Source organism: Ahaetulla prasina, chromosome 1 (assembly GCF_028640845.1).
Source record: "Ahaetulla prasina isolate Xishuangbanna chromosome 1, ASM2864084v1, whole genome shotgun sequence".
In the NCBI taxonomy this organism is placed as follows: domain Eukaryota; kingdom Metazoa; phylum Chordata; class Lepidosauria; order Squamata; family Colubridae; genus Ahaetulla; species Ahaetulla prasina.
In genome coordinates, this window is record NC_080539.1 from 55,041,565 (window position 1) to 55,068,998 (window position 27,434).

The 27,434-nt window shown below is 36.4% G+C and overlaps 1 protein-coding gene across 7 annotated transcripts in view; it reads left to right on the forward strand.

Moving 5' to 3' along the window:
* The window catches only part of SYT14 (synaptotagmin 14), a 111,804-nt gene extending 85,842 nt beyond the window's left edge, over nucleotides 1-25,962 (forward strand). For 5 of the 7 annotated variants that reach the window (XM_058165292.1, XM_058165295.1, XM_058165296.1 and 2 more), the window contains 4 exons: nucleotides 1,210-1,478; nucleotides 7,253-7,702; nucleotides 17,099-17,288; nucleotides 22,797-25,962. In XM_058165292.1, coding sequence (XP_058021275.1) covers nucleotides 1,210-1,478; nucleotides 7,253-7,702; nucleotides 17,099-17,288; nucleotides 22,797-23,110 — 1,223 coding nt within the window. In that variant the 3' untranslated portion in view covers nucleotides 23,111-25,962. The remainder of the gene's footprint in view (nucleotides 1-1,209; nucleotides 1,479-7,252; nucleotides 7,703-17,098; nucleotides 17,289-22,796) is intronic. The other 2 variants (XM_058165293.1, XM_058165298.1) reach the window with 2 other exon arrangements.
* The last annotated feature ends 1,472 nt before the right edge of the window (nucleotides 25,963-27,434 follow it).

The following is a 27,434-nucleotide window of genomic DNA, read 5'->3' on the forward strand; positions in this document are numbered from 1 at the left end:
CATAAAACTCTATAAGTATGCTGCAAAATTGCAAACCTGCACACTTGCTTTGTGGCACCTGCTCTAAGACATCTCTGTTCTTTTGTACAGAATAAAAATTGGATTTTGGTTCCTGTATTTGAATGTATTTCATTGGCTACTCACATCAAGTGAATAAACCTAGTGTTGGGCTGACCAGCACCAGGAGCCAGTTATTGTTGACAGTACATACATTTTCAAAAAAATAAACATTCTCAAATATTTTAGTTGAAACTTTCATTATATAAATCCTAGCTTATGATTTTTTAATTTTTTGTTTGCTTGTAAATGAGTAGGAGAATGGTAAATGGTTCTGCATTCTTAAATGGATTTCTCCATATAGATCTGCTTGATTATTTCGTCTGTCTCTCCTGCTTTAAACTATATTATGGTACTGATTTGCAAACTATAAATTACTGGAAGATTATTTGAGTTTTGTTTAATGTTAAATTGAAGAATTAACTATATCTTTGTTAATGTGCTAATTAATTTGATGAGAAATTGATTTTGAAAGAAATTACCTGCTTGTTTTTAGATATGCATGTTTGTGTGTACCAAGTGGTTTATTTTAAAAGATGCAGCCCTTTTATTGTAATAGAGATAGACGGTAGAATGCCAGTTCAATGAGTATAAATTTTAAAGTACCTTATTATGCAGTTATGTTTTTAATTGGGTAAAAATGTTTCAGTTGAGCCATATCAGTAATTAATTAATAGCATAAATAAAGTCATTTATGATAATTTGGGTATGGGTTTTGACACAAAGACAAAAATCCTTAGTATACTTAGCAAAATCAAAACTATGACTGAATGTAGGATCAGGACATGGGCTAAATAATAATAGTCAAAGAAGCATTATGCATACTGATAGGTGCAAACTTATTATTCAAGGCGGAGTTAAAATGTATCAGAATATACTAATGGTTTCTATTTCATACACAAGGTCAAAATATAGTTGAACAAAACTATTAGCAGCAGTGAAAATTAGCAAAGGTGGACCATTTTGGAAGATTGGGCAAACATACACTTATCTGGATCTGTCAGGCCTTAGCAGGTTACATGGAGTAAGTTCAATGTGTTTCTTTTTAAATCAGAACCCCACTTTGAATATGGTCTAGCTAAACAAATCGTATGCCTACCCTCTAGTCATATTACTTACAAAATGAAAGTCTATGCTGTCATTTCTTCACAGCAGACTGTATTCAAAGAATGAGACAAACACCTCCTCTTGATGAATTGCAGCCTCCACCATACATGGACGACAGTGGCTCTCCGCATCTCTCCTGTACACCTTCTGAAGTTGGTGAGAGCAAATGTGAATTCTCTCAGTGCAGCAACAGTCCAAGATGTTCTTATAAATGCCCAAGTGAAGGAAGTAACGGGCATGAAATAGAAAGTTTCCATAACAAAGGATATGAAGAAGATGTGCCTAGTGATAGTACTGCTGTCCTTAGCCCAGAGGTAAAAAAAAAAAAGTTCCCAAAACTGTTTATTATAAAATGATGCATGAATTTTTAAAGCTCTTTTCTATTATGTATTGACAAGTATCCATTGATTGACCTACATATGTGCTTTCTGAGAGACAATTTAAAAAACCCTCATTAAGCACTTTTTCCCAGGTTATCAGAGAGATCAAAGGTCTTTTCTCTTTACAAAAAGAAGGCCAGTGTAAGAGCAATGCTTGTAGTGCATAGTAAAGACTTAGAGTCTTCATATTAAAGTATTAAGGTCTAGGCCCTGGAAGAATATACCATAGGATAAGTAGAGCTCCTGAGCTAAGAGTTACATTTCCCTACTTTATGCTCCCCAACTGCTCTACCTCTTTTCCTGGTGCATTTTCTTGCCATTTTGGAACAGAAAACACATAAAAGTTCATAATTGTATGCCAGATTGTATATTTATCACAATTTGCAACAAAAATAATGCAACAAAACCTTATTGACTATATGGTATTTGGACTCCTGTCTTCTTAACACCTGTTATAAGTGTTACAAGTGTTAACTGTTGCCCTTGACCACCAAAACGTTGCTCACTTCTGTCGTCTTGCATAATATGCAACCCAGTAGGATGTCACACCAGCTAACTTGAACTATTCTCAAAAAGCTAAGCAGGGTATGACTTGGTTAAAACTTGGATAGGAGAGACCTGAAAATCCAGGTTTATAGACTAGACTGGAAATTATAAAATATGCAGTGGCAAACCACTTCCCTGTTGTTGCCTCAAAATCTATGTAGGTATGTCCACAAAATCACCAGAACTCAAGGTGAAGCAGATAAAACATTACCTTTTACTTTTACATAACAGGCTGAGATTTGGAGTTCAGCCTTAAGAGAAGCAGACAAAATTATAATACATACATACTTTTGAACTTCATAATATTTCATTTAAAATTAGGCCTATTTTCCTTTCCTTCCTCTAAATGCATATTTTGTAAAAGAGACTCAAGGAATTAAGGAAAGTTGGACAAGCTGTCATTCATACAACTATCCAGAGGCATTTGTAGGATGCAGCATTTGTATCAAAATGGCATTACATTATACAAAATCTGTCACTTTTGTTTATATATGCAAAATCATGATTTAAACCCACCTGCCTGCTGCATAGACACAAAATTCAGATTACCACCACTCTTAACTTTTAAAAGCTATTCACATAAAAGTTATATTGTGAATATCATCTTATCTAATTTTTCTTTTAATTCTCTATTTTTGTGGTTCTTGCTTCTATGTAATAACCAATTTGACCAAAGTTTGTCATGCAATTTTCTGTTTTATATTTATATTTATTTTGTTGTTATTGCAATCAGTATAATTTTGTTGAAAATAGTGTGTTTTGTTATTCCTTTTTGCATTTTAATATTCAGCACAAATACTGCAGCTTTGTAAAATTTTGATAACTGTGTGGCCCCATGAGAGAAAAATTCATAATCCATAGAAGGGGAATATTGTCAGAATACATTGATTGCTCTAACTATGGATTATAAAACATAGTAATCATCAGGGCTGCGCAGAGCTTTGAGAAGATGTTTTGCATCAATGAATTTTCATAGGAAAAAATGTTTTGAAACTACTTTGTGAATCAACATGCATATTTCTAACAGTGAAATAGCTGTGTGATTATGTCATCTAGCAGTTCTTAACTAGAAGAGTCTTGCTATCTTCCAGCAACTAGAACTGTTAGATAGGGCTTTATGTCAACACAAAAATTACAATATTAATTAATTTCATAAATAATGATAATCCAAATTCTACAAGTTAACCAAAAATCAAGAAGTCCTCATTCTAACTTTAAAATACAAAATAAAAACACTATATTGCATTTAGAAATTTAGAAAATTGCATCCTCTAGTACAAATCTTTATTAGGATCAAACAAATGGTTTGGGGTTTCTGTTCTGTAACAGTTAAGCAACTTAGAATGTACACCACAAATCAAAAGCCATGTGAACAATTAGCAGTGAAATAAAATATATATATGTAGATATATTAGTAGAGATATGCACATGTTTTGTTGTTACTGTGTTACAACCCGAAATGTTCTATTCTGTCCTTGGAAACGTCTTTTCAATTTTGAAGTTGGAGGGGGGTGCATTTTGATCCTATCAAAATTCTTGAAATGCACTATATTAAGGTAAGAGCAATTCATTTTGAATCTGACCTATTCTAATATGGTCAGAATGAGCCATTCCAATAATGGGACAGTTTGGATATTTGGGGAGTGAAACATTTCAATCTCAAAATGTTTTTTCACATTTCTAGTAGAAAGGACTTAAAGAATAAATGATCTATTTATACATATCTTTGGTTTAAACACATCTTCTGTAAAACTTTAAACTTTCCCCTCTGGACCACGCCCACACGGGCGAAGCAGCCGACTAGTCTGCGAACACCCACTCCACCTACCAATCAGGATGCAGCCACACAGTCGGCCAACCCGATTGCAGCAACGGATTTTTAGGTGTTGTTCGTCAGCTAAGCATCAGCTAAACAACACCTAAAAACCGAACTACACACTCTCACTAACGTACTAACATCCAATGGATTCCAGAGAAATAAGATTACCAAACTAATCCAAAAAGAACCCCCCACTAAAATCCAAGACAGAGAACAAGAAAACAGCCCAGCTCTCCTCCCATATATAAAAGGCACCACAGACAGAATCAGCAAGATCCTCCACAAACACAACATCAAGACAGCATTCTGCACAAACCGAAAAATATCCACCATCCTAAGAAACCCCAAAGACAAAATTGAGTTAGAAAATCAAGAAGTATATGAAATCCCATGCACCGCCTGCCCCACCACATACATTGGACAAACCAACAGAAGAATAAGTGCACGCATTGAAGAACACAAGAACTCAGTCAAAAAAGAGGAACCAACTTCTTCCCTGGTCCAACACCTTAAAGCCACAGGACACGATATTGACTTTAAAAAGACCAGAACTATCGCCAAAACTGAACACTTTAACAACAGAATAATCAGAGAAGCCATTGAGATAGAAAAACGCCCACACAGCATGAACAAACAAGATGACACCTCCCGCCTACCAGCCATTTGGAAACCCACCCTTATTGACAAACGAGTCCCTAACATGAGGAATGACACCAGACCCACACTCACAAGGTCCACACAGGATGTCACCACCACACATCCACCCAGAAAGCAGACCCAAACCCACACTGATCATACAAATGATCAGTGTGGCGGTATACAAATTAAAATATTCATTCATATTCATATTCATGAAGCACGACCAAGGACCAGAAGCCAGACCGCAGCTGCAACATTAGCCATTTCAAACCCCTCCAATCCATACATGCAGCAGACTGACACCCACTATTTAGATGTAGCATGACCACAAATAATAATAATAATAATAATAATAATAATAATAATAATAATAATAATAATAATAATAATAATAATTTAATTTGTATACCGCCCTTCTCCCGAAGGACTCAGGGCGGTTAACAGCCAAGATAAAAACAGTAAAGACAAATACAATACTAAAAACATACATTAAAAAACTTATTAAATTTGGCCCAATTTTTTTTAAAATGCAATCAATCCCGATAAAAATTAATAAAACAAAATCAACTAAAAAATTAACATTCAAGCCAGTCCAGCAAGACGAAATAGATAAGTCTTAAGTTCGCGGCGAAAAGTCCGAAGGTCAGGTAGTTGTCGAAGTCCAGGGGGAAGTTCGTTCCACAGGGTAGGAACTCCCACAGAGAAGGCCCTTCCCCTGGGGGCCGCCAGCCGACATTGTTTGGCCAGCCGACATTGTTTGGCTGATGGCACCCTAAGGAGTCCCTCTTTGTGAGAACGCACAGGTCGGTGGGAGGTACCAGACGGCAGTAGACGGTCCTGTAAATTTCCCGGTCCTAAGCCATGGAGTGCTTTAAAGATGGTAACCAATACCTTGAAGCGCACCCGGAAGACAACAGGCAGCCAGTGCAGTCTGCGCAGAATAGGTGTTACACGGGAGCTCCGAACCACTCCCTCTATCATCCGCGCAGCTGTATTCTGGACTAACTGGAGTCTCCGGGTGCTCTTCAAGGGGAGCCCCATGTAGAGAACATTGCAGTAATCCAAGCGAGAGGTAACAAGAGCATGAGTGACCGTGCATAGGGCATCCTGGTCAAGGAAGGGGCGCAACTGGAGAATCAGGTGAACCTGATAAAAAGCTCTCCTGGAGATGGCCGTCAAGTGATCTTCAAAAGACAACCGCCCATCCAGGAGAATGCCCAAGTTGCGCACCCTTTCCATCGGGGCCGATGACTCGCCCCCAACAGTCAGCCACGGCTGCAGCTGACTGTACTGGGGTGCCGGCATCCACAGCCACTCCGTCTTGGAGGGATTAAGCTTGAGCCTGTTTCTCCCCATCCAGACCCGTACGGCTTCTAGACACCGGGACAGTACTTCGATAGCTTCGTTGGGGTGGCCTGGGGTGGAAAAGTACAACTGCGTATCATCAGCGTACAGTTGGTAACTCACCCCAAAACCACTGATGATCTCACCCAGTGGCTTCATATAGATGTTGAACAGGAGAGGCGAAAGAATCGACTCCTGCGGCAACCCACATGTGAGGCGCCTCGGGGTCGATCTCTGCCCCCCTGCCAACACCGTCTGTGACCGGTCAGCGAGATAGGAGGAGAACCACCGGTAAACAGTGCCTCCCACTCCCAAACTCCCCAGCCGGTGCAGCAGGATACCATGGTCGATGGTATCGAAAGCCGCTAAGAGGTCTAATAGGACCAGGGCAGAGGAATAACCCATGTCCCTGGCCCTCCATAGATCATCGACCAACGCGACCAACGCCGTCTCCGTACTGTATCTGGGTCGAAAGCCAGACTGGAACTGGTCCAGACAGTTTCATCCAGGTATTGGGGTAATTGACGTGCCACCACACTCTCTACAACCTTCGCCACAAAGCGAAGGTTGGAGACTGGACGATAATTTCCTAAAACAGCTGGGTCCAGGGAAGGCTTCTTGAGGAGGGGTCTCACCACCACCTCTTTCAAGGCAGCCGGAAAAGCCCCCTCCAACAAAGAAGCATTTATAATCCCCTGGAGCCAGCCTCGTGTCACCTCCTACGTGGCCAGCACCAACCAGGAGGGGCACGGGTCCAATAAGCATGTGGAAGCCAAACAACAGCAATGCAGCTCACCAGCTCAAATCCCCCTACAACTCAGACTAATCTGAGCACAACCAAGCCCCCACCCAAACAGGACACACCCCCAGCCAATCAGAGCACAAAAAACCCCCATCCAATCAGAGCACAGCCAAGCTCCCACCCAATCAGTTCAAACTCCCACTAGCAGTTAAAAAGGAAGAAACAGCTGCAATCACACATTACTCCCAGAAGCATGAAGCTGAAGCCTGAAGATGACGAATGAGTCTTCGTTGAAACGTCGCCAAGACACTTCCAATTTTACGCGGGAGAAAACCCGAATAACCAAAGACCTACATATAAACACCCGCGAAAACCTCAGAAAATATATATATATAAGCTAGCCATATCCTTACTTGGATTTGAACTTTATCAGCAAATATAAATTTGGTACAAAATAGTTTGTCTCTCACACACATACACACACACTGAATTATATATATATGATAGATAGATATAGATATATGAAAATTACTTTTATTCATATAAGTAGCAGTATAAATATTTGAATACATGTGCATGACTGTAAACCTACTTTTTTCTTCTGTCTCACTCACTTAGAATCTGTCAGTTCAAGGATCATCATCACAGCTCCCTAAATCTTTTGATCCAGAACCAGAAGCTAAATATGGTACCTTGGATGTGACTTTCGACTATGACTCACAGGAACAGAAGCTTCTGATAACAGTCACAGCTGTCACAGACATTCCAAATTATAGCAAGACAAGTGGAAGTCTGTGGCAAGTACACCTAGTTCTCCTTCCTATCAAGAAACAGAGGGCAAAAACCAGCATCCAGCGTGGTCCTTGCCCTGTCTTTACTGAGACATTTAAATTTAGTCATATTGAGTCTGAGATGATTGGGAATTATGCAATACGCTTTAGACTATACAGTATACGTCGTGTAAAAAGAGAAAGAATTTTAGGAGAAAAGATATTTTACTTAACCAAATTAAACCTTCAAGGAAAGATGTCAGTACCGGTGACTCTACAACCAGCATACAACATTTCTGTAAGTATTAAATCAAATTGAACGAATGTTCAGTCATTCAATTGATTCTGAAGAGAGGTGCTACTAGTAAATATAATTAAACACATCTTAGAAATTTGAAGCTAAGTGTTGTTGTAGGGTAGTTGTAAGAACAAGGAAAGGTAACCATCTTTCATTATCTCTTATCATTGATCAGGCTGGTTGGAAGCTATGACCATGAAGATCATAAAATTCATTTCAAGTCAGTGTCAAGGCATTGATTTTGATTTGGAAGCCCTTAAAAGATTTGAGATCCAAGTGTAAGACAAGATGCCTCTCTTTTTTTCAACTAGCTTGCCTCATCCAACTACTGTGGAAAGCACATTGATAAAAATTTATTATTATTATTATTATTATTATTATTATTATTATTATTATTATTATTATTATTATTATTATTATTATTATTATCCTACTGTGTTCTAGTTATGAGTAATGCTTGCTCTCAAGAAGTGATAAGTTTTCTTGCTAGAAATATGCCTTATGCTAATCTTAGGGCTGTTTTTGTGCCTGGCTAAAACATAGGTATTTACCCAGACATTTCAAAGCGATTTGATACTACTGTAATGGCTGTGATTAAATGATTTGTTTCTGCTGATTGGTTCTTTAGGTTGATTGGTTTTGGTTCTTTTTCATTATATTGTATAATATATTGATAATAATATAAAAATAGATAGCAATCTATTTCTGATTCAGATGTTGATTCTAACTGAGAGAATAGAAATGAAGACAGCTTGTATCCTCTTCTCTTTTATCCCCACATGCCTCTGCAATCTACTTTTAAAGAATTGAATGACTTGTTAAAATAATGTGAGGCTGGGGAACAGAAATTGCCTTCTATTCCTTTCTATCATTGAGAATACTTTCAGGAAAAGTTCATTCAAGGATTGCTATTTCAAGCAGAAGAAAGAGTTAACTGAAATCCAACTTTTAAAATTGGCCACTATTGTAAATGTAATCATAAGATGTAAAATATAGAATACTATATGTATTACTAGGCAGAATGTTTGAGCTACTAGAAGTAATTGTACATGGCTTATCTGAATAAGTGAAAAACTATCACTGAAATCAAAAGCTATTAATAATTTGGAGACAGCAGGAAAAGAAATTGTTACTAATAGTGGGGAATAGTGGGAAAAACATAAAAAGTAGGAAAACGGATTTCTAAAGAGGAACCTGGTTAAATTTTAAACTTCCTAAAAAATAATTCCTAGAGTTATTTTGAAATTATTATTTCCACATCTATATTTATATGCCATTAATAAGCCATAAGTAACAAATTTCTTCATTATTAAAAACTCTTCTGTTCCATGTTTACTTTGAAGTCATAAACTGTCCAATATGATCATATAGTATTGCTTAATTTTGTGGACAGCCAATTAGATTTCAGTTTTTTTCTAGTGTACTGAGAATGGAACATGAACAGAGGTATTGTTATAAGTTAGTTTTCTAAAATATTTTGCTTTGAATTATCTAGTTTCATTTCTTACATGGGATAATTTGTTCTCATTGGTCAATTGTTCCATTCTTTTTTTTATTTATTTAAATTTTTGCACCAAACTCTTACATTAGTGTCCTGTATTGGCAGAAGGCTTTTGATCAAGTTTAAGCATCTATCGATAGGATGGCTGGAGATTATTCTCAATAATTAAAGATAGAGCTGACAGAAAAGGGTTAAGTCCACCCCTTACAGTCATTTATTTTCTAATTAAATTCCAGTTTCCGCAGGGCTAGGTCGTCTGCATTCTATGGAGATAGCCTGTTACAATTCAGTCCTAGCTCTGCCATCCAGAAAAGAGGGACTTTTCTTTCTTCTCAGCTTCATTTGGTCCCAAAGGCATCCCTTGAACAAAGAATTGAGATAGAAGGAAACAATTGAACAAAGACAAGGAAGAGAGTTTGATCTCATAGTAGAGGGAAATGGTGTTAGTAGCCTTTAAAGGAGACAATGATATTTTTCCTTTCTGCCTCTTTGTTCCCTAACCCTTGCTCTGGGGTGGTACCCATTTTCCCCGAAAGACCCCACACAAGATTACAATATTCATTTAGACAGCAGTTTGTGAGGAGAGCTTTTCCGGTAGCAGAACAATGAGTGAATCTGTCCAGTGGGCTATAGGCCCAAATAACCCTAATTGTGAAGTGCTCAGGGGTTGAGTGGTGGTCAGCTCATTTTCTGAACTATCACTCAAAGGAAAAAGAAATCGATCTATCTGTGATCACCTATTTTTTATGAATATCTGAAAACATGCAATAGACTAAACATTTCTGTTAAAGCTTACTTCTCTCTGACTCTCCTTTGAGGGGGGTAAGGGCTAACATTAAATACTTCATAGGGACTATTCAAATATTTCTAGTCATGAAATGTTTTGCCACACAAATACATCCATTGAATCAAATGAAACTGGGAGCTGCTGTTTCTAAACATATTGCTGCTTTTCATTAGCATGGAAATAGTGAAGCCTAGTTTTCTACTATGTGTTAAATTCCCCGTATCAATAGATATGTGAGTTTAATGTTCTTGCTATTAACATTTAGAATAGAAAGCATATGGCACACTCTGAATTACCTGGTCTTGAACTCTTTTCCACAATGCTGAACTGACATAAAAAAGATCCTTATATACACTTGCACAGTTCCCATAGAACTCCATGAGGAAATCTTTTTCAATGACCCTAAAGTAAATTCAGATTAGTTACACAAATGTTAAACCATGTAGAATTAGCCCAGCTAAGAAGTTAACTACATTAACTTAAATTAAATTATTAGCTAAGAAGTTGCAACTACATAGCAAAAAAGGCCCCAAGAGTTGTAAACCTAATTTTACGCAGCTTCTTTTCTAAAAACTCTACACTACTAACTAGAGCATACAAAACATTTGCCAGACCTATTCTTGAATACAGCTCATCCGTCTGGAACCCATACTACATCTCTGACATAAATACAATAGAATGAGTCCAGAAATATTTCACTAGAAGAGTTCTTCACTCCTCCGAAAACAACAAAATACCTTATACTAACAGACTTGAAATCCTGGGATTAGAAAATTTACAACTCCATCGACTTCGACATGACCTGTGTTTAACACACAAAATGATCTATTGTGATATCCTTCCTATAAAAGACTACTTCAGCTTCAATTGCAATATTACAAGAGCAAAAAATAGATTCAAGCTAAATGTCAACCGCTTCAAACTTGATTGCAGAAAATATGACTTCTGTAACAGAGTTGTTAATGCTTGGAACTCATTACCTGACTCCATAGTCTCTACTCAAAATCCCAAAATCTTCAACCAAAACCTGTCTACTATTGACCTCACCCAATTCCTAAGAGGACTATAAGGGGCGTGCATAAGAGCACAATAGTGCCTACCGTTCCTGTCCTATTGTTCCCTTCATTATATCAAATTAATATAGTTGATGCATATTTTTTACTCATATATATATATATATATTTTCTTCAAGACATGTTGTTTTATCTATGACAATTGTTTGTGTATACTGTTGTGACAAAAAGAAATAAAAAAAAAGTTCAAAATCCAGGGAAGGTGTTGGCACAAGATAGACATGCCTGCCATTGGGCATACATATTAGTAGGATTTGAGAAGAATGATTGAATCTTCAAATAATCTATCACTTACATCCTGGTTACTTTGCAATTTGACTATTACAAAATGTTCTATGTGGATTGTCTTTAAAGATCAACCAGAAGTTGTAGCTGTATGATCTATAATAGGCACATCTTGTTATATCTATATGTCATAATTCATAGACAAATGTTCTGACCTAGGCTTCCTTAGAAAGTATAAAGCACAATCTTAGTCCCACAAAACCTCTTTTATTTATACCACTGTAAATTACTTTCATTTACAGCAAGGGTTGATAAACAGTCTTTCAGAGGAAGGTTATCAACACCCACCTATCTCACGTGGAACGCTGCCAGATAGCTAATTTCCAGACCCAGGGCAAAGCCAAACTTGGCACAGAGTCACAAACAGAATTTTCAAATCTTGAATCGGCCAGATGAATTAATTGCTTCCTGCAAAAGGTCACGTCCCATTCTCTTCTCTTTTATGTCTTATGAGAGGGGTCAATCATCTCCAATCCTTCCTCCCAAATCGACCCTATTTTCTTAATTGTTCCTGTCTCCTGGCAGCTCCGCATATGCACATACTGGGAACAGGCTCACGCTGTTCTTCTGCCTCACTGATGTCAGACTCCAAGGACTCCGGAGGCAGCAAAGAACTGGCCTTGGCCCCCTCTCTGTCTCCGACTCAGAGCCATCGTCTGAGCCTTCCCCAGACTCCAGGACTGGCCCACGTTCCCCCCCAACCTCCTCATTGTCCGAATCTGCTGCCAGCTCTGCTGGCCACTGGCAGGCCACAGCAACAAATGGCATTGGTTGCCAGTCAGCTTCTAAGTGCAAGTTAAAGTGTTGGTTGTCACCTATAGAGCTCTTCATGGCATAGAACTTGATTATCTGAGGACTGCTTGTCTCCACCTGATAGAGTGAGAGTGTTCCTCTCTCTCTCTCTCTCTCTCTCTCTCTGTGTGTGTGTGTGTGTGTTTGTGTGTGTGTTTGTGTGTGTGCCTTTGAGTCAGTTTTTGATTCTTGGTGACTGCCTGAGTTAGATCCTGCAGTTTTCTTGTCAATTTTTTTTCAGAAATGATTTACCATTGCCTGCTTCCTAGGGCTGAGAAAAAGTGATTGGCCCAAGGTTACCTAGCTCTTCTTGTGCCTAAGGCAGGACTAACTTCACATTCTAGCCTGATGTATTAATCACTACAGCAAGCTGGCTCCATCAAGGACTAATAGACAATGGATTTCTAGTACCTCCACTGTGCTTCTAAATTGGGAACATAGAGCTATCTCCAGTCCCTAGATGAACTGATCTGAACTCTGTTTCATAGATTGAATTATGATAATTTAGATATCAACACTTTGATATGAATATTCAGAGTCTATAATCTAGCTGTGCATTGAGACTGCCTAAAATACTGGATTTCAGTAGATAGTGCCTAGAAAAAGCTCTAGTTTGTGTTCCTTTAAACAATACGCAGCTTCAATGCCAGAACATGAAACTTTGCCCCCTGAAACATATACTTCCTCCTTCCTTAGTCACATTGCATATAATCCCATCCCTCAGTACTCTGCATGTAGGGACCCTTTTTTAAAACAAAGCATTGTCAGACCATTTGTGCTGCTATAGCATAGACCAGTGGTTTTCAACTTTTTCTACCCTTTAAAAAGCTTTTGTAGCCATGGACTACGAAGACTTAAGATTTAAATCATAACATTTCTTCAAGCCTTCGTGGACTCCCTGTGATGACATTGCGGCCTCCCAGGATTCCACGGGCCACAGGTTGAGAACCACTGGCATAGACAGTATGCCAGCCTTCTTGCCCACAGTATTTCCTTCTGAGGAAAGGTCCCTCAAAACAAGACATCTATTATGTATTTTGAAAAGTAGACCAGCTTTCTTCCTCACTAACCAGCCTAGAGAGACATCCTGGCTATTTTCCAACTTCAGCATTTTATATACAAAGAGAGCATATGAGTTATTTAAATTAGTGCTTCTCAGCCTTGGCAACTTGTGTGTGGATTTCAACTCCCAGAATCCCCCAGTCAATATGGTTAAATATCTTAAAGTTGCCAAGGATGAGAAACATTGATCTACCAATTTCCTTCTATATGAGAACCTAGATGACATATTAGGCCTTTCTGCCTCTGAGGACATTATGCAGCAGATAGATGTAGATCAGGGGTGTCAAACTCATGTCACGGCAGTATCACATGATGGATCTGGACTTTTCCCCCTTCACTGAACTGGGCCTGGGCATGGCCAGCACGTGATGTAATCGGCCTGCGGACTGCGAGTTTGACAGCCCTGGTATAGATGGTGCTATACAGATGCCGGTAGTTGTGAGTGCATTCACTTTAATGGATGGTTTGGGCCCTGTTCTTTCTAGTCTCCTGTTTCAGATCCAAAATGTGTCTCATGGGAGGGCAGACATTGATTTGGAAAGTTGTCTGTGACTTATAAGTGAAAATTGCAACATATGATAGATATATATCTGTCAGGCATCAAAATATAAAAAATAGTTTAAGCAGTAATTTCACTGCCTTGTCACATCACATTCCAGAGAGATTAAATAATTTATCTTCTTAATGTTTATCGCACTATGACATACTATGTAAGTTTTATTGGAAATCTTATAAAGGTATCGTAGATCAAGTATCAAATGAAAAAAGTAGCACAAGGGTCCTATTGTTACCTCATCAAATGTTTATTAAGGAAGTTGGAACACTGATTTACTGCAGTATATCAAGTCTGCTTGTCATTTCATTTTCAACATACATTAATAGTTTAAGTTTGGGAATAAAACCAATCTATGAATCGTGTGATGCTTTTGTCTGTAGAATAATTTGTCTATGTATGCATTTTCAATATCACTTATGATTTCAGAAAGAAAATTTGATATAGCTGTATAGACTCTGGAATAATAAATTAAGTCTGTACATAATAATATTGAAATGTTTCAGTCTCCTGGTTATACTCAGTTAAAGAATTGTGCTTTTTTTAAATTTGATTTTACCTTAAGTAGTCTTGTATGGGGAGGGGAGACATTTATATATAAGAATTTCATTGTTTCCTGATAGTCAAGGGAATATCTAAAGAGATGGCTATGCCTATGCCATGTGCACTTTAATCTTTTGGTTGGAAGCCTGAGAAAAACAGATAGCATGTCATTAAGGTTCTTTATTGTTGAGTCAAACATACCGCTGAAATCAGCTGGAACAGAACTTCAAGAAGGCAGGCAGATATTGATATAAGGGAACTCTACAGAGGGACATCCCATTAATGGTCTTCTCTGATTTCTGTCATGTATTTAACAACAGCTAGAATACATGTGCCTCTGGTTGTGAGAAACTGTGTCTCACAACCAGAGGCATCACATTGGCAAACATGACTGATCTTGCCGGGGGAGGGGGGTATCAAAATGGTGTTGGGTCTGGTTAGAACTTGCTTTGGAGACTACCAGGAAGACTCAGGGTTATAAATTGGATTAGGCAACTTGTGTCCCATTAGGATATTTTTCAAAGCTATTTCTTTACCTAAACAGAGAAACAGAATGACTGTAGCAGGGGGGAAAAAACAGTGGGAGTGGGGGCAACTTCCAAATTCCTGCCGGCTTTCCCATTGACTTTTCTTGTGGGAAGCTTCAAAAATCTCCCTGCCTCTTTCCTTTCTATCCTTACCTCCTTTTTATTTTCTCTCCATTCCTTCCTTTCCTCCTCTCCCTTCCTCCCTCCCTCCCATCCTTTCTTCCTTCCTTCCTTGCTATTCTGCCATTATTTTTCTTCCCTCCCTCCCTAGAATTCCTGCCAGCTTCCCTATTTACTTTGCTTGTCAGAAGTTTTTAAGGATGAAACCAGTGGGGAAGTCAGCCGGAAGGTCCAAGTCTAAGGCCAGCAGGCAGGTAAGTAGCTGCTACCAGATAGGGAGGGAGCAAAGGATAAGCGTGTGTGTGTGAGAGAGAGAGAGTTGCTGTGCAAGAAGAGTGTGTGGGTATGCGCAAGAGATGCTGTGTGGATTGGGCAAGGCATACAGGTGCAGGTTGAGAAGGGTTCAAGAGGACCCCAGAGATGTTAGAGATGTGCCACACAGATTGGGGAGGACACACAGAAATGGCATAGGTCAGGAAAGGTGCATGGGAGTGTGCAAGAGGTGCCACATGGGTCAGGAAAAGTGCTTGGGGTGTGACATAGATTAAGGGGTTCTATGGGGGTTCTTTTCTCTCTGTCCCTTCCTATCCTCTCCTTCCCTTCCCTCCCCTCCTCACCTGTTCCCCCTTCCCTTCCTAACAGCCAAGCAAGGATTGTGGGACTGATTGGGAAACTGTCACAGACATTGAAAATGAAGATCATGTGATTGCAGCAGCAATCCAACACTGAAGTAGTCACAACTTTTCCAAATGTCATTCAATTGGGAGTCATAGGTCCCAGATTTTGGACACATTCTGTAAGTTAGGCCATTTGAGGTACTCGGGCTCAAAAAGTGATGCCCTATGATGCACTGTTTTGCACAGTCAGTTAAAGGTTAGAGAAACAAGAGTTTTAGTATATATAAATGGGGAGTTTAAAAAATATCTAATTACTAGAAGCTGAATTAAGATTGAAAAAGATTTGATTCTGCTTAACTTGACTTTGCCAGCTATGTAGCACCAGTAGCAGACACATGGGTTGTTGGGTTGTTCTTGTTTTTTTGGCATAAGCAGAAAGATAAAATGCTAAAATGTTGCATCCCATATTTGAATGGGTGCTGTTAATTAAACAAAAACCAAGCAAACAAAAATCAGGGCTTCCCTTCTTTGTGAAAAAAAAAATGCCTAACAAACTACCGTATTTTTCAGAGTATAAGATGCACCTTAGTTTTTGGGGAGGAAAATAAGAAAAAAGCTGATTGGCAGGTAGATTGGCCTCCAGGAATACCCCCAATCAGCTGTTTCCAGAGGTGAATTTTAGTAACAGGTTCCTTGGTTGTGAGCTCTGTGCCTTGCTTTTTTTTTTTCCCCCCTGCCTCTGAAACTCCATTTCAGAAAAAAAGCCTCTGAAGCTCTGTTTGGGAGCTTTTTTTCTGAAGCTTCGTTTCTGATGCTTTTTTCAGCCTCTGAAACCTCCGTTTGAGAAGATGGATGGGGCTACATTCGGAGTATAAGGCTCACCCAGATTTTCACCCTCTTTTTGGGGGGAAAAGGTGTGTCTTATACTCCAAAAAATATGGTATATGATTTAATTTCATATGCTGTTGTATGTACTGTATACAAATTAGCAGATATCCTATGTCATGATGCTGTGGATTCCCGCTTTCTGACCTATTTTTTCTTATAATGTGTCTTTGTGATTTGATATATTACTTTGGTTCCCCTAAAGGGAAACACCTGCATGCAAAGTCCTGTTAATGATACCTGAATATTTTCAGTTATATACTTTACATATTTTATTTATTTTTAATCTGATTACTATATTGGATTTGTATGTCATCACATAGAATCTATTGTGATTATAAATCTTTAACCCCAGTAAACAAACAAACAAACAGATAAACTCATTTCTACTCAAAGAGCTGTGCTAAGCATTTGCCGATAATTCTGTACGTCTTTGTGATACACCTTTCTTTGGCATATAAAGTGGAGATTTAGTTTGCATTTAATGCTATAAATATGGCATATAGCATCCCCCTATTCATTCATTTATTTATGTATTTCCATTACGTTATGCACCATTAGGAATGAAAAAATCTGGAAATTAATACTAGGAGCAGATTCTTCACTATTGTTATGACTTAAAATGATTGCAAACGCTGCTTTTGCTTCTAGGGCTGTGAGTCCCAAATGAGCATGTCAGAGGCATCCTGCAGTGAAAGTATTTCCTCTTGTCAATCTTTGGCACATGGCTCAGCTCCTGAAATCCTCATCGGATTGCTTTATAATGCCACAACTGGAAGACTAGCAGCAGAAGTGATAAAAGGCAGCCACTTCAAAAACTTGGCAGCAAACAGACCACCCAGTGAGTAGAATATATATATTATTTCATCTTAATACTTCTGCACTTGGGGGGATTTCACTGGTAGGGACTTCAGTCCTATCATTTAGCCTTACCCAGTCAAACTGAAATAGTATAATCATCAGCTAATCTGTTTCATGTTTTCATTGGGGAAATGGCAGTAATCTAAAATTCTAAATATTGGTTGCGATTCAACAAGATCCTTTTAATTTTTTATGATTGACTGGCTGATAAATTGCCTTTATCTTAATGATTAACTACTAAACTATTAATGTCTCATATAACAAAGCCATTATAGAAAATTATAATGTATTTTAAAAGTTGTGTGTTGGTAAATGTTTATGTAAATGTGTTGCCATCTCTGTGGTTAATAATACTAAAATAAGATGTTATAAATCTATGAGAATTGGATATCAGCGTGTGGTAATATACATTTGATATTCTCTGTGGTGATTAAAAGTAGTATTTATTCTTCATTCCAAGTAAATATGCATGAACGGTCATGTATATTTGTGTGGTGTTTATTTTTCAAGGTTAAAATTAAATAATGTAGTAAGATGACCACAGCTGAATAGAAATATGTTTACAATTGGCATAATTGATGTAACTTTTTGTACATTTCTAACAACCAGATTCTACAAAAAGGAATCAGAAGTACATCTGACATCTGGATCCAAATCCAGTTCCTACAAAAGTCTATAAAACTACAAAACAGTCTTGTATATCTACAAGTCCATTTAAAAAAATACAATTAAACAAGACCAATATTTATTTATTTATTTATTTATTTATTTATTTATTTATTTATTTATTTATTTATTTATTTATTTATGAAATTTATATGACTTCCTATCTCAGATAATATAATCCTAGGTGTTTACAATAATATTAAATAAAAATAATATAAATAAACCTAACCAAATCCCATAATATACACAATTAGCCTAGTTGTGCTGCAGCATCACATAAACTCTTCATAGTCTTAGATGTGCTGGGCTCCTGTCTCCCCCTAGTCAAAAGCCTGGTTGAAGAGCCAGGTCTTCATAGCCCTCTGGAAGACTAATAGGTTGGGAGCCCTCTGGATCTCAGAGGGAAAGCTGTTCAGTCTCAGAAGTATACAGAAAAGGTACACCATAGTTTTTATCATGCCTGCAGATAGGCATGTTTCAGGTGACCAGGTCCCTTCTCAGTAACACAATGAGACCAAAGGGAGCACTTGACATGATGCTGCTTCTAAAATATTATAAGGGCAGAAATATGCCCTTATAATATTGAGACCTATTGCTTATCCATTTTGACAGCAAATATTTAAATACTTTATTTTTAATCTATGATATAGGACCGAGAAAATTATACTAATAAATTTGCATGAAATGATACGAGCATGACATCAAGCTGCTATTTATTGAAAGAAACATACGGTTGTACTTTAAGGTTGCTATAATGCAAGGTTGGCCTGAAGAGCAGCTAAATCATGTATAAAAGTGGCACTTTTAGCTTTCTGATGTTATGCTTATATTGTCCTAAAATTAACATTTTTAGTTTTTTGTTAATCATTTCTGCTTTTTGATCACTCTAGATATTGTTTAAACTATATGGTGAGCAACATCATTACATGTAATGTTAAATGTGGAGAAGTCCAATTTTCACTTCAACCAGAATTAATAAAGAAGGAAGTCCAAATATCTCATTTCCCAGCCATGATCAAAACACGAAACTTAACATGCTAAAATAGTCCTCATTTGCACTCATGGTTCACTGCTGCCCCACTTAGAAATTATTGCAGAGTAGGGATCAATTTCCATTCAAGTTATTAATGGAAGCATTATGGTTGTAATGAAAATCTCCTCTCCTTGGAAGAAAGGGAGGAGAAATAAGAGTAGGAGAGGTTTGATAGGGAGGAAGAATGGAGGAGGGGGAGAAAGAAAGGAGAAGTAGAGAAGGAGTAAGAGAGGGGAGAAGAAAGTAGGAAGGATAAAAGAAAAGAGGGAGAGAAATGAGAGAGAAGAAAGATTGCTGTAAAGCGGAAAAGATGAAATGGAAGAAAGACAACCTCGAACATGTTTGAATATATCAGGATAAAAATTGAATTAGTTAAAAAATAATAAAAGAGAATCTATATTAGTAAAAATGGAGAAATTAGAACTTGAGGGCGAAAGAAGATCTGGTTTATATAAATGAGCATAGAAATATTAAGACATGATTAAAAATATGGAAAAAGAATATTTTGGCAGAAATTTTAACTAAATAAAATGTATGTGGATATGTTAAGTTGTATAAGATATGATATAGCCAATACTTTGTTCATAAACTATGTGGGGGGGAATCAATAAAAAATTGTTTAAAAAAAAGAAAGAAAATCTCCTCTCCTCCATAGCTATTAGTACATTTTTAAAATCTTGTTGAGTCTGCCAAGTACAAAATTTGTATAAGATGCTTCCTGTTTCTTACACTCCTTATTTCTAATCAGAATTTCCTTAGAATTTCTGAATGTCTCTTACATCTAGATTGCAGATAGGTGTCTAGAAGACATACAAAAGTTTAACACATTTTTTGGATGCAAACTTTCAGAATATGTATTTCAGATGAGAAAGGAACTCAAGAACAGAATAAAAGCCGATAGATCAGTCTACATATACAGATACTTAGTTGGTGTGATGCCTGTCTACCTATTTACCAATTACTGGGGTGGTAGTAGTGTAGGGAGATCTTACATTTCAAAGTTCTTCATTACACTAAATCAATTTATAATGTGCAAATAGCACAGCTCACTTAAAGCATTCTCCTCTCCTTGAGCCAGCAAAAAATTAAACTGCAGTCCCATTGCCCATGCCATTTATCTCTTTGTATGCTTCATCATACAGGCATCCCTGGTCAACTATTATTCAGGCCAACCCAAATTCTTTGAATCAGAAAGATGTGTAGAGCATGTACAGAGGGAAAACATAGTGGCATTAAAAAACAACACAGAACTCATTGCTACTCAAAACTGTATGGCCCTGGAGTACAATGCCCAGGGCACACAAAAGTGTACATGTACCCATCTTAAGTGGCCAATAGTTCCTGAACTGATAGAACTCCTGGAAGTCCTCTGACAGCACAACTGACAAAATGATTAGTAAAGTATATCAAACTGTGATTACTAAAATTGCCTGTTGGCTGTTTAAAATACTAGTTTAATGCCAAAACTAACAAAGGATGACTTTAAGCTGTCATGTGTGGGTTGAAGACAAGATGAAAGCAATTGACATGGTGGAGAAAAGAGATTGCTGGGGAATATCCACACCATTTTTAGATGAAAGTAGTAAATGACCTTTTGCAAAACCAATAAAAATCTATTCTTGATAGATCTAAGAAAAAAAATGCTTATTTTATTTATTATCCATTTCATGTGGACTCATACTATAGTTTAAGGAATCTTGTGCACATAGGGCATTGTCTGTTTATTAATTATCATAGTTTACTTAATGCTATCCCAATGTTACAATTTGAATTGGAAATTTGAATTTATAGGGAAGCTTTTATGTGCACTGAAGAAACCATGTAGCTTTGAATTTTTTTAAAAAATACCTTTGATCTAATAACTTGCATTTTAGCCAAAATCATTTTCTCAGATGAAAGATGCAGCAGAGTAGCATTAAATGAGCAAAGTAGCCAAAGTAAATTAATTTAACCAGATTTCATTATTTTGTTTACAGTACACACAGAATGCCATTCAGCAATCATTTATTTTATTGTAATTCTATTGACCTTCTCTACTCTGAGTTTGTTTAATTGATTCTTACTTAGAAAGCTGGAGTTTGCATGAAAAAGTGGAAGGTCTGCTAAAGAACATATTTGATTTCTAGTTGGTAGCCTGATTTTTTGCATGACTACCCATGCACTTGTGTTTTAAACCCAACAGAAATTTCTATTAAGATACTACATTATTTGAAACAGTGTAATTTTTTTGTTAAAGATTACACAGTGAACATAACAAAATTCATTCATTAATCTACCTACCCATCCTTTTGCTCAATTCTTTTCTCTAAAATTGATTTCTTAAGGTGCTGTTTTCTTTCACTCTGGTGAATAGTGTTTCCTCTTAAACTTTAACCTTTGATCCTGTGTCACCCAACTATTGACATCTGGTCATTATTTCTTTTACTGCTTTCCACCCCACCCCCGTTGTCAGATGGACTGTTCTGTTGTCTAAAACACTTGATAGGTGGACAGGTTTATATAATACGAGGTGAGTTCCTGTGGAGACTAATTAGATGTTGTCTTTTTCATGCAAAAGAAATCTGCCAGCTTCAAAGCTCTCCACCACTTTCTACCATGTTGGTTTCTGATGATGTACAGTAGTTATGTCACTGTTATATTGGAGACAGAGCTGATCTCTGACTATGGATGGTGGTATTTCAAAGATTTATAAAATAAACATGTGAATAAATGTCTGGACATTCAATTTCATTATTGCATTTCTTCTTTTTTTAAACAATCCAAATTTCTTTTTTAAAAAATTAAAATTCATGCCTATACCAAAGTAGATGAAAGAAAGAAAATCTTTCGTTTTTAAATAAAAACCAATATTGATGTACGTACACAATTCAATAATTATGACTGTATTTTCTCAGGCAAAGTGTTTCCACACAACAGTAACAATGAAAATTTTGAATATCAATGCTATTTCACTGAATTCATATTCAAAGTCTAATAGCTCCAGTGCTCATATGGAGCTTCAGACAGAGGGGGGGTTTCTTCCTTTTCCTCTATGGGTATGGAATGTATCCTCTGTGCATCTAGGATTTTTTATTGTACTCTGAATATTTTAACTATTATATTTATTAAATCTATTTTATATGGCTTCCTGTACAAAAACATTGCAAAGATTTTGTACTTGAATAGTATGGTATGACATGCTATTCATTAGAATTAGTACAAAAGGTTATGTACTAATTACTTATTGCAGCACATATCTGCATGCAAAAATCATGCATGGCTTTATTCACATGAGTAAATATAAACTTTTATGTGGATAATTTTATATTTTGGCACTTTAATTGTACAAAGTCCAATAAAAAATCTTGACAAGAAACCACATCCATGCAGAGAAATTTTTAAGCAAACATTTCATCCTGAACACTGTGATGTTATCACTGCACTCCAATCCCATTCTTTTACCTGTAATTTCTTTTTTCATGTCATTATACACCTATTTATATGATCTAAAAACTCTGATATGCTTTACAGTGCTGTGCCAGTTGTAGCTTGCTAATGCTATATGTATCTGCTTGGTGCAAATAAGCAAGGGATAATAGTAGGATTATGAGGTATACCTCTAAATCAATTTATTATGAGAGAGTAGGTACAATTAAGTAAAAGTCATAATGAAATATTTTTCTCTGTCACATTATCAAGTTTAGTCAATTGTTCAAATCCAATATGGTATACACCATAATCTTAAAGATAGTAAGATATATTAAATGTTTTGTCCAATACAACTCATGCATCAAATTGTCTATTTTGTAGATACATTTGTTAAGCTGACATTGCTGAATTCCATGGGTCAGGAGATGTCCAAATGCAAGACATCCATCCGAAGAGGACAGCCAAATCCAATCTACAAGGAAACCTTTATTTTTCAAGTGGCACTCTTTCAGCTTTCCGATGTTACACTTATATTATCTGTGTATAACAAACGCAGTATGAAGCGAAAGGAAATGATAGGCTGGATTTCTTTAGGTTTGAACAGTTCTGGTGAAGAGGAGCTGAACCACTGGACTGAGATGAAAGAATCAAAAGGACAACAAATATGTAGGTGGCACTCTTTATTAGAATCTTAATGTAGAATGAAGCTCCACTGAATGTCAACGTACAATGAGATTGTTGTTTTCGTACAGCTAAGAGACTCTTACAGAAATTACAAGTTTTTGTATTTCAAATTAACATTCCTCTTTAAAAAATGCACAAAATGCTGTGAAGAAGTATAAACATTCATATTTTCATTTAATATTACTGATTTTTTTAAAGCACCAGATACAGAAGACAGCAACCACAAGTCTTTATCATGAAACATTTAGGATTTTCTCACTCATTCTTATTTTAGTTAACATGTAACTTTTATGTAAATCCTTTATTTGTATGAAATTCTCTGATTGTTTCCCCCCCGCCCCGGTTCCTTATAGTAGTTTTACACTTCATGTTGTAGATGATCTATCAAGAAGCAGATCTAGAGAGGGAAAGAAGAATGGTTAAATGACAGAAGAAAGCTCAAGGATAGGAGAGAAAAATTGTAGGTTTGCAATAGTAGAAGTGTTATTTTCTTCAGTTCTTAGTGATTTAACATTTCTGACAGTCTGAAGAGTTGCTATGCAAGAGAAACTAGATGCTGACTACTTATGAGATTCTCTCTAGCGTCTGTTTTAAACATGATTCCACCCCCCCCCCAGAACTGAAACTGTTTTGAAAGAGAATTGTCATTTATGGTGTAAAGATGCATAACTTTCATTCTTGATAAATAGGCTTTTGTATTATTTCAAAAGCTGTAAAACTTGTTTGACCAGACTGTAACTCTCACCTCTTAAAAATTACTGGGATGATGTCTTCAGTTTAACATATCTACGATGCAGGATTATTCATTGTGTGCCTTCTTTGGATCTTAATGAAATAGGACCCAGTGTAAGCACTGAGCACTTTTCAATTTCTGATTCCTCATTTGCCAGCTTGAAAGCACAGGATCCAAAGATTTGCACAAGGGAGCTTTGGATATGTGATTTTGAAAAGCAGAATTCTTTTCTTTGAAACTGTGCTTCCACATAGATGTTTCTAATGGTACTAATCAAAAGATATTGTATGACTGTTCCATCTTTCCTTAATAAAATTTCTATGCTCAGAAAAAAAAAAAAGAGAGAAACTGAGGAAAAAAGCATGGAGGTTTACAAGTAGAAGACAATAATATCTAATTTCCATGAATGCAGTAGGGCAAAGCAGTGGGATGTAGTGGGATGTCTGCTCTTCAAAGGAAAAAGGTAAAACAATTCACTGGGCAGCCAGAAGTTCCTGGACATAAGTAAAGTAGTCCCTTTACCCATTTATAAGAGGCTTGGAGAAGCTGATGACAGCTTGCAGGCAGTTTCTTTTCATGGATTTCTCAGTGAGAGATGCTTTAGTTTAAGTAAGAAAAAAGAAAAGATTTCACTGATAGATGCTTTTTAATTAAGGTATTTGGTCTTTATATGAATTATGGTTATTGGCAGTTCAGAATCTAAGAAAGACATCAATATTTTTTTAAAAAATTTTTAGAAATTCATTGATGATAAAATTTTGGAATTATAATATCTGGGTAATTTTAGATAAAGAATTAATCCCAGCAGTTAATTCGTTTTCTTTCTCACACACACACATGCACACAAGCTCGAAAAAGACAGTTCCATGAATTGAAACAGTTGATATAGCCAAGGAAGTATTATGAGGTGGCTTATTCAAGAATTCTTGCAATAAATGATTTCACCTCTTTCTTTTCAAGGATTGCAAGATTTCAGTTATGTTGAAGGTTAAGATATTGCTTGCCATGAATATGCTGTTGAGATCATGATAGAAGAAAGTATAATTTAAACACCCACAATGTCTATGGAGTCTATATTGGTTGTAAACATAGCCTGAACTGATGAATTCTATTCAAGTCCTAGCTCTGGCTCTAGCTGAAAAAAAAAAGAAGGATCAATGCATTTCCTTTTATACTTAAAGTAGACTGATTAAATACATGTTTAATACACTTACCCACAATAATATTGAATGCTGCTATGTTTGAGATCAAAGATGTTGCAGACTTGCATGAATGGATTCAAGTCCGCCACGTGAAGGTTGAGTAACGTTCCCAGTTTCAAAATTTTTAACAACCTCCTTAAAATTTCTCAGCCGTAGTCTTAAAATTGTTATTCAGTGCCTTTCATGTTTCACCACTTACAATTTGTAACTATAATGTGATGCTGAATTGATTGATTTTAAAAGTTTATCAAATGATTTTTCCTGTGTTGCATGAAATGTATAGCACAAGAAATGTAACTTTGTTAATAAATACTGTTCAGGATCTTTTGCAAACTTAAATATAAATAATGTTACAAATTATTGTATTATTTCCAGTTCTAAATCTTGTTAATTTGCCTTCATACAAGCCTTGTTTTGTATTTTGAAAATCCTTACTAGGTTACATTTCAGTTAAAATTTAAGCATTTGGATTTTATTTATGGATTTTAGCTTCAATTCCAAACTTGCTTACTATAAAATATTTACTTCTGAAATGCATGTTTAGAATTACGACTTGCAACATCACAGTGCCTTGAAGAATGGATAAAGTATTTTTACAGAAGAAAGAAATGATGAAAAACTGTGATTATGATCCAGGAAATTCCGGATTCTGAAAGTTTCTTAGTCTGAATTGTTCCTCTATATTTTTCTTTTTAAAATATAGTCTATCATAGACACAACTATTGAACTGTTTTGTTGGAAAGCAAGATAGATGTGGAGCAATTAAAAATATATATTTGTTTTTCTGCCACTGTCATGTCAAAACTTTTGTCTTAATTTTGAAATGGTATACACCTTGCTTGGAAATTACAATGTATACATAAGTAATGTTTTATGGTCTTGTAAACATAATAAACCTTTGATTTGGCATAAAACATTTGATGGGTGCTGGGAATGGAAAACATCTGTTATTTTCTATAGGATTCTACTATAAAACAGCTTAAAGTTTACCACAAGATATTGGGCAGACCTAGTGAATTCAAAACTCAAAAAATGACATAAAATCAAAGCAGTACAGCATTGTATAAATGTGATCTTTTTTGTTTCTTTTATTACCGAAGTTTATTTCTTATGGAGTTTCCCTTTTTGTTAGATCAGAGACTTCTGCCAGTAAGGAAGTTTTGTATACAAACTGCATTTTTTTTAGTAGTATCATTTTCAGCTGAATGGGTCATGAGATGGCCTATTGATAAAGCACACATTTTATATGTTTGATGCCCTAAATATTTTTTACATATAGCTTTTTTGATATAGGTAAGCCATATTGACCCATCTGCATCACCTTCCCTGCATGTGTTTACTTCAACTTTCAGAATTGTGCTGCACAATCATTTAGCTGGAACTTCAGCTCTCAGAATTGTGCTTGATTATTCAGTTGGTCATATATGTACTTTTGAAATACCACATCTGTCACCCTGGCAATGGAGTCAGTCTTGCCTTTAACCACTTGGACTAGCCCTAATAGACAGTTGTGGGCTATAGTTGTGGCCTTCCTAGTAAATCAGTCTGCAAAACACTTTACTCACAACTAGGTGTTTCTTAGTTCAAGATTGAACCTTTTGATGCCACTTTCAGAGTACTGGTCATTGGGGCAAGTGCATAAGAGAAGAATATATGATTTATATCGACAGTATATATGATTTCCAGGATCAGAATTGGGTTGCACCAATTCACAAATTTGGTGAGTTTGATTAAAGGTATCTTGTTTAGTATCGTGGTCTCAACAGACCCTCACATAGGCATACCCCATGCTAACTTTTAGTTCACATAAGTATTTGAAATACCTACGTATTCTGGTTTATCTTTCTTCATTTTGATATCTTTCATGTTATTGGATTACAACTTCCATCTCATTTTATTATTGGATATGCTAACTAGAGATGCTGGGAATTGAAATACTATACATGCGATAGCACCTATTGGTGGAGGTTAAATCGCTTTGTCCAATTGATAAAAATATTAATGACATGACAGGAGAAGTAGCAAATAAAAATGACCAGGGAAATCACTCTTAAAAATAACATATACGTTCTTTGGTAGAGTTTGACAGTTTCCAAAAGTAGTTTTCTTGACCTCTTTATAAACTTTCTAGATTTGTAGTATGGCAGAAGAGCTAGTCAAAAGGAAGTATAATTGTAGCCATATCCACACAATAGCATCATATGGATCAGACCATTTTATAATTTAAAGAGATCTTTTAGAAAGTCATTGAAAGCTCATGTACAGAACTCATTAATTTCAGATTCTTATACAAGTCACCATGTGTCTCTGGGATTGACACATTTTAATGTTCCAGTTTTGGATTATCTTGAAACTTTAGATATATGGTTGACTTTGCTTTACATTTAATTATTTTTAAAA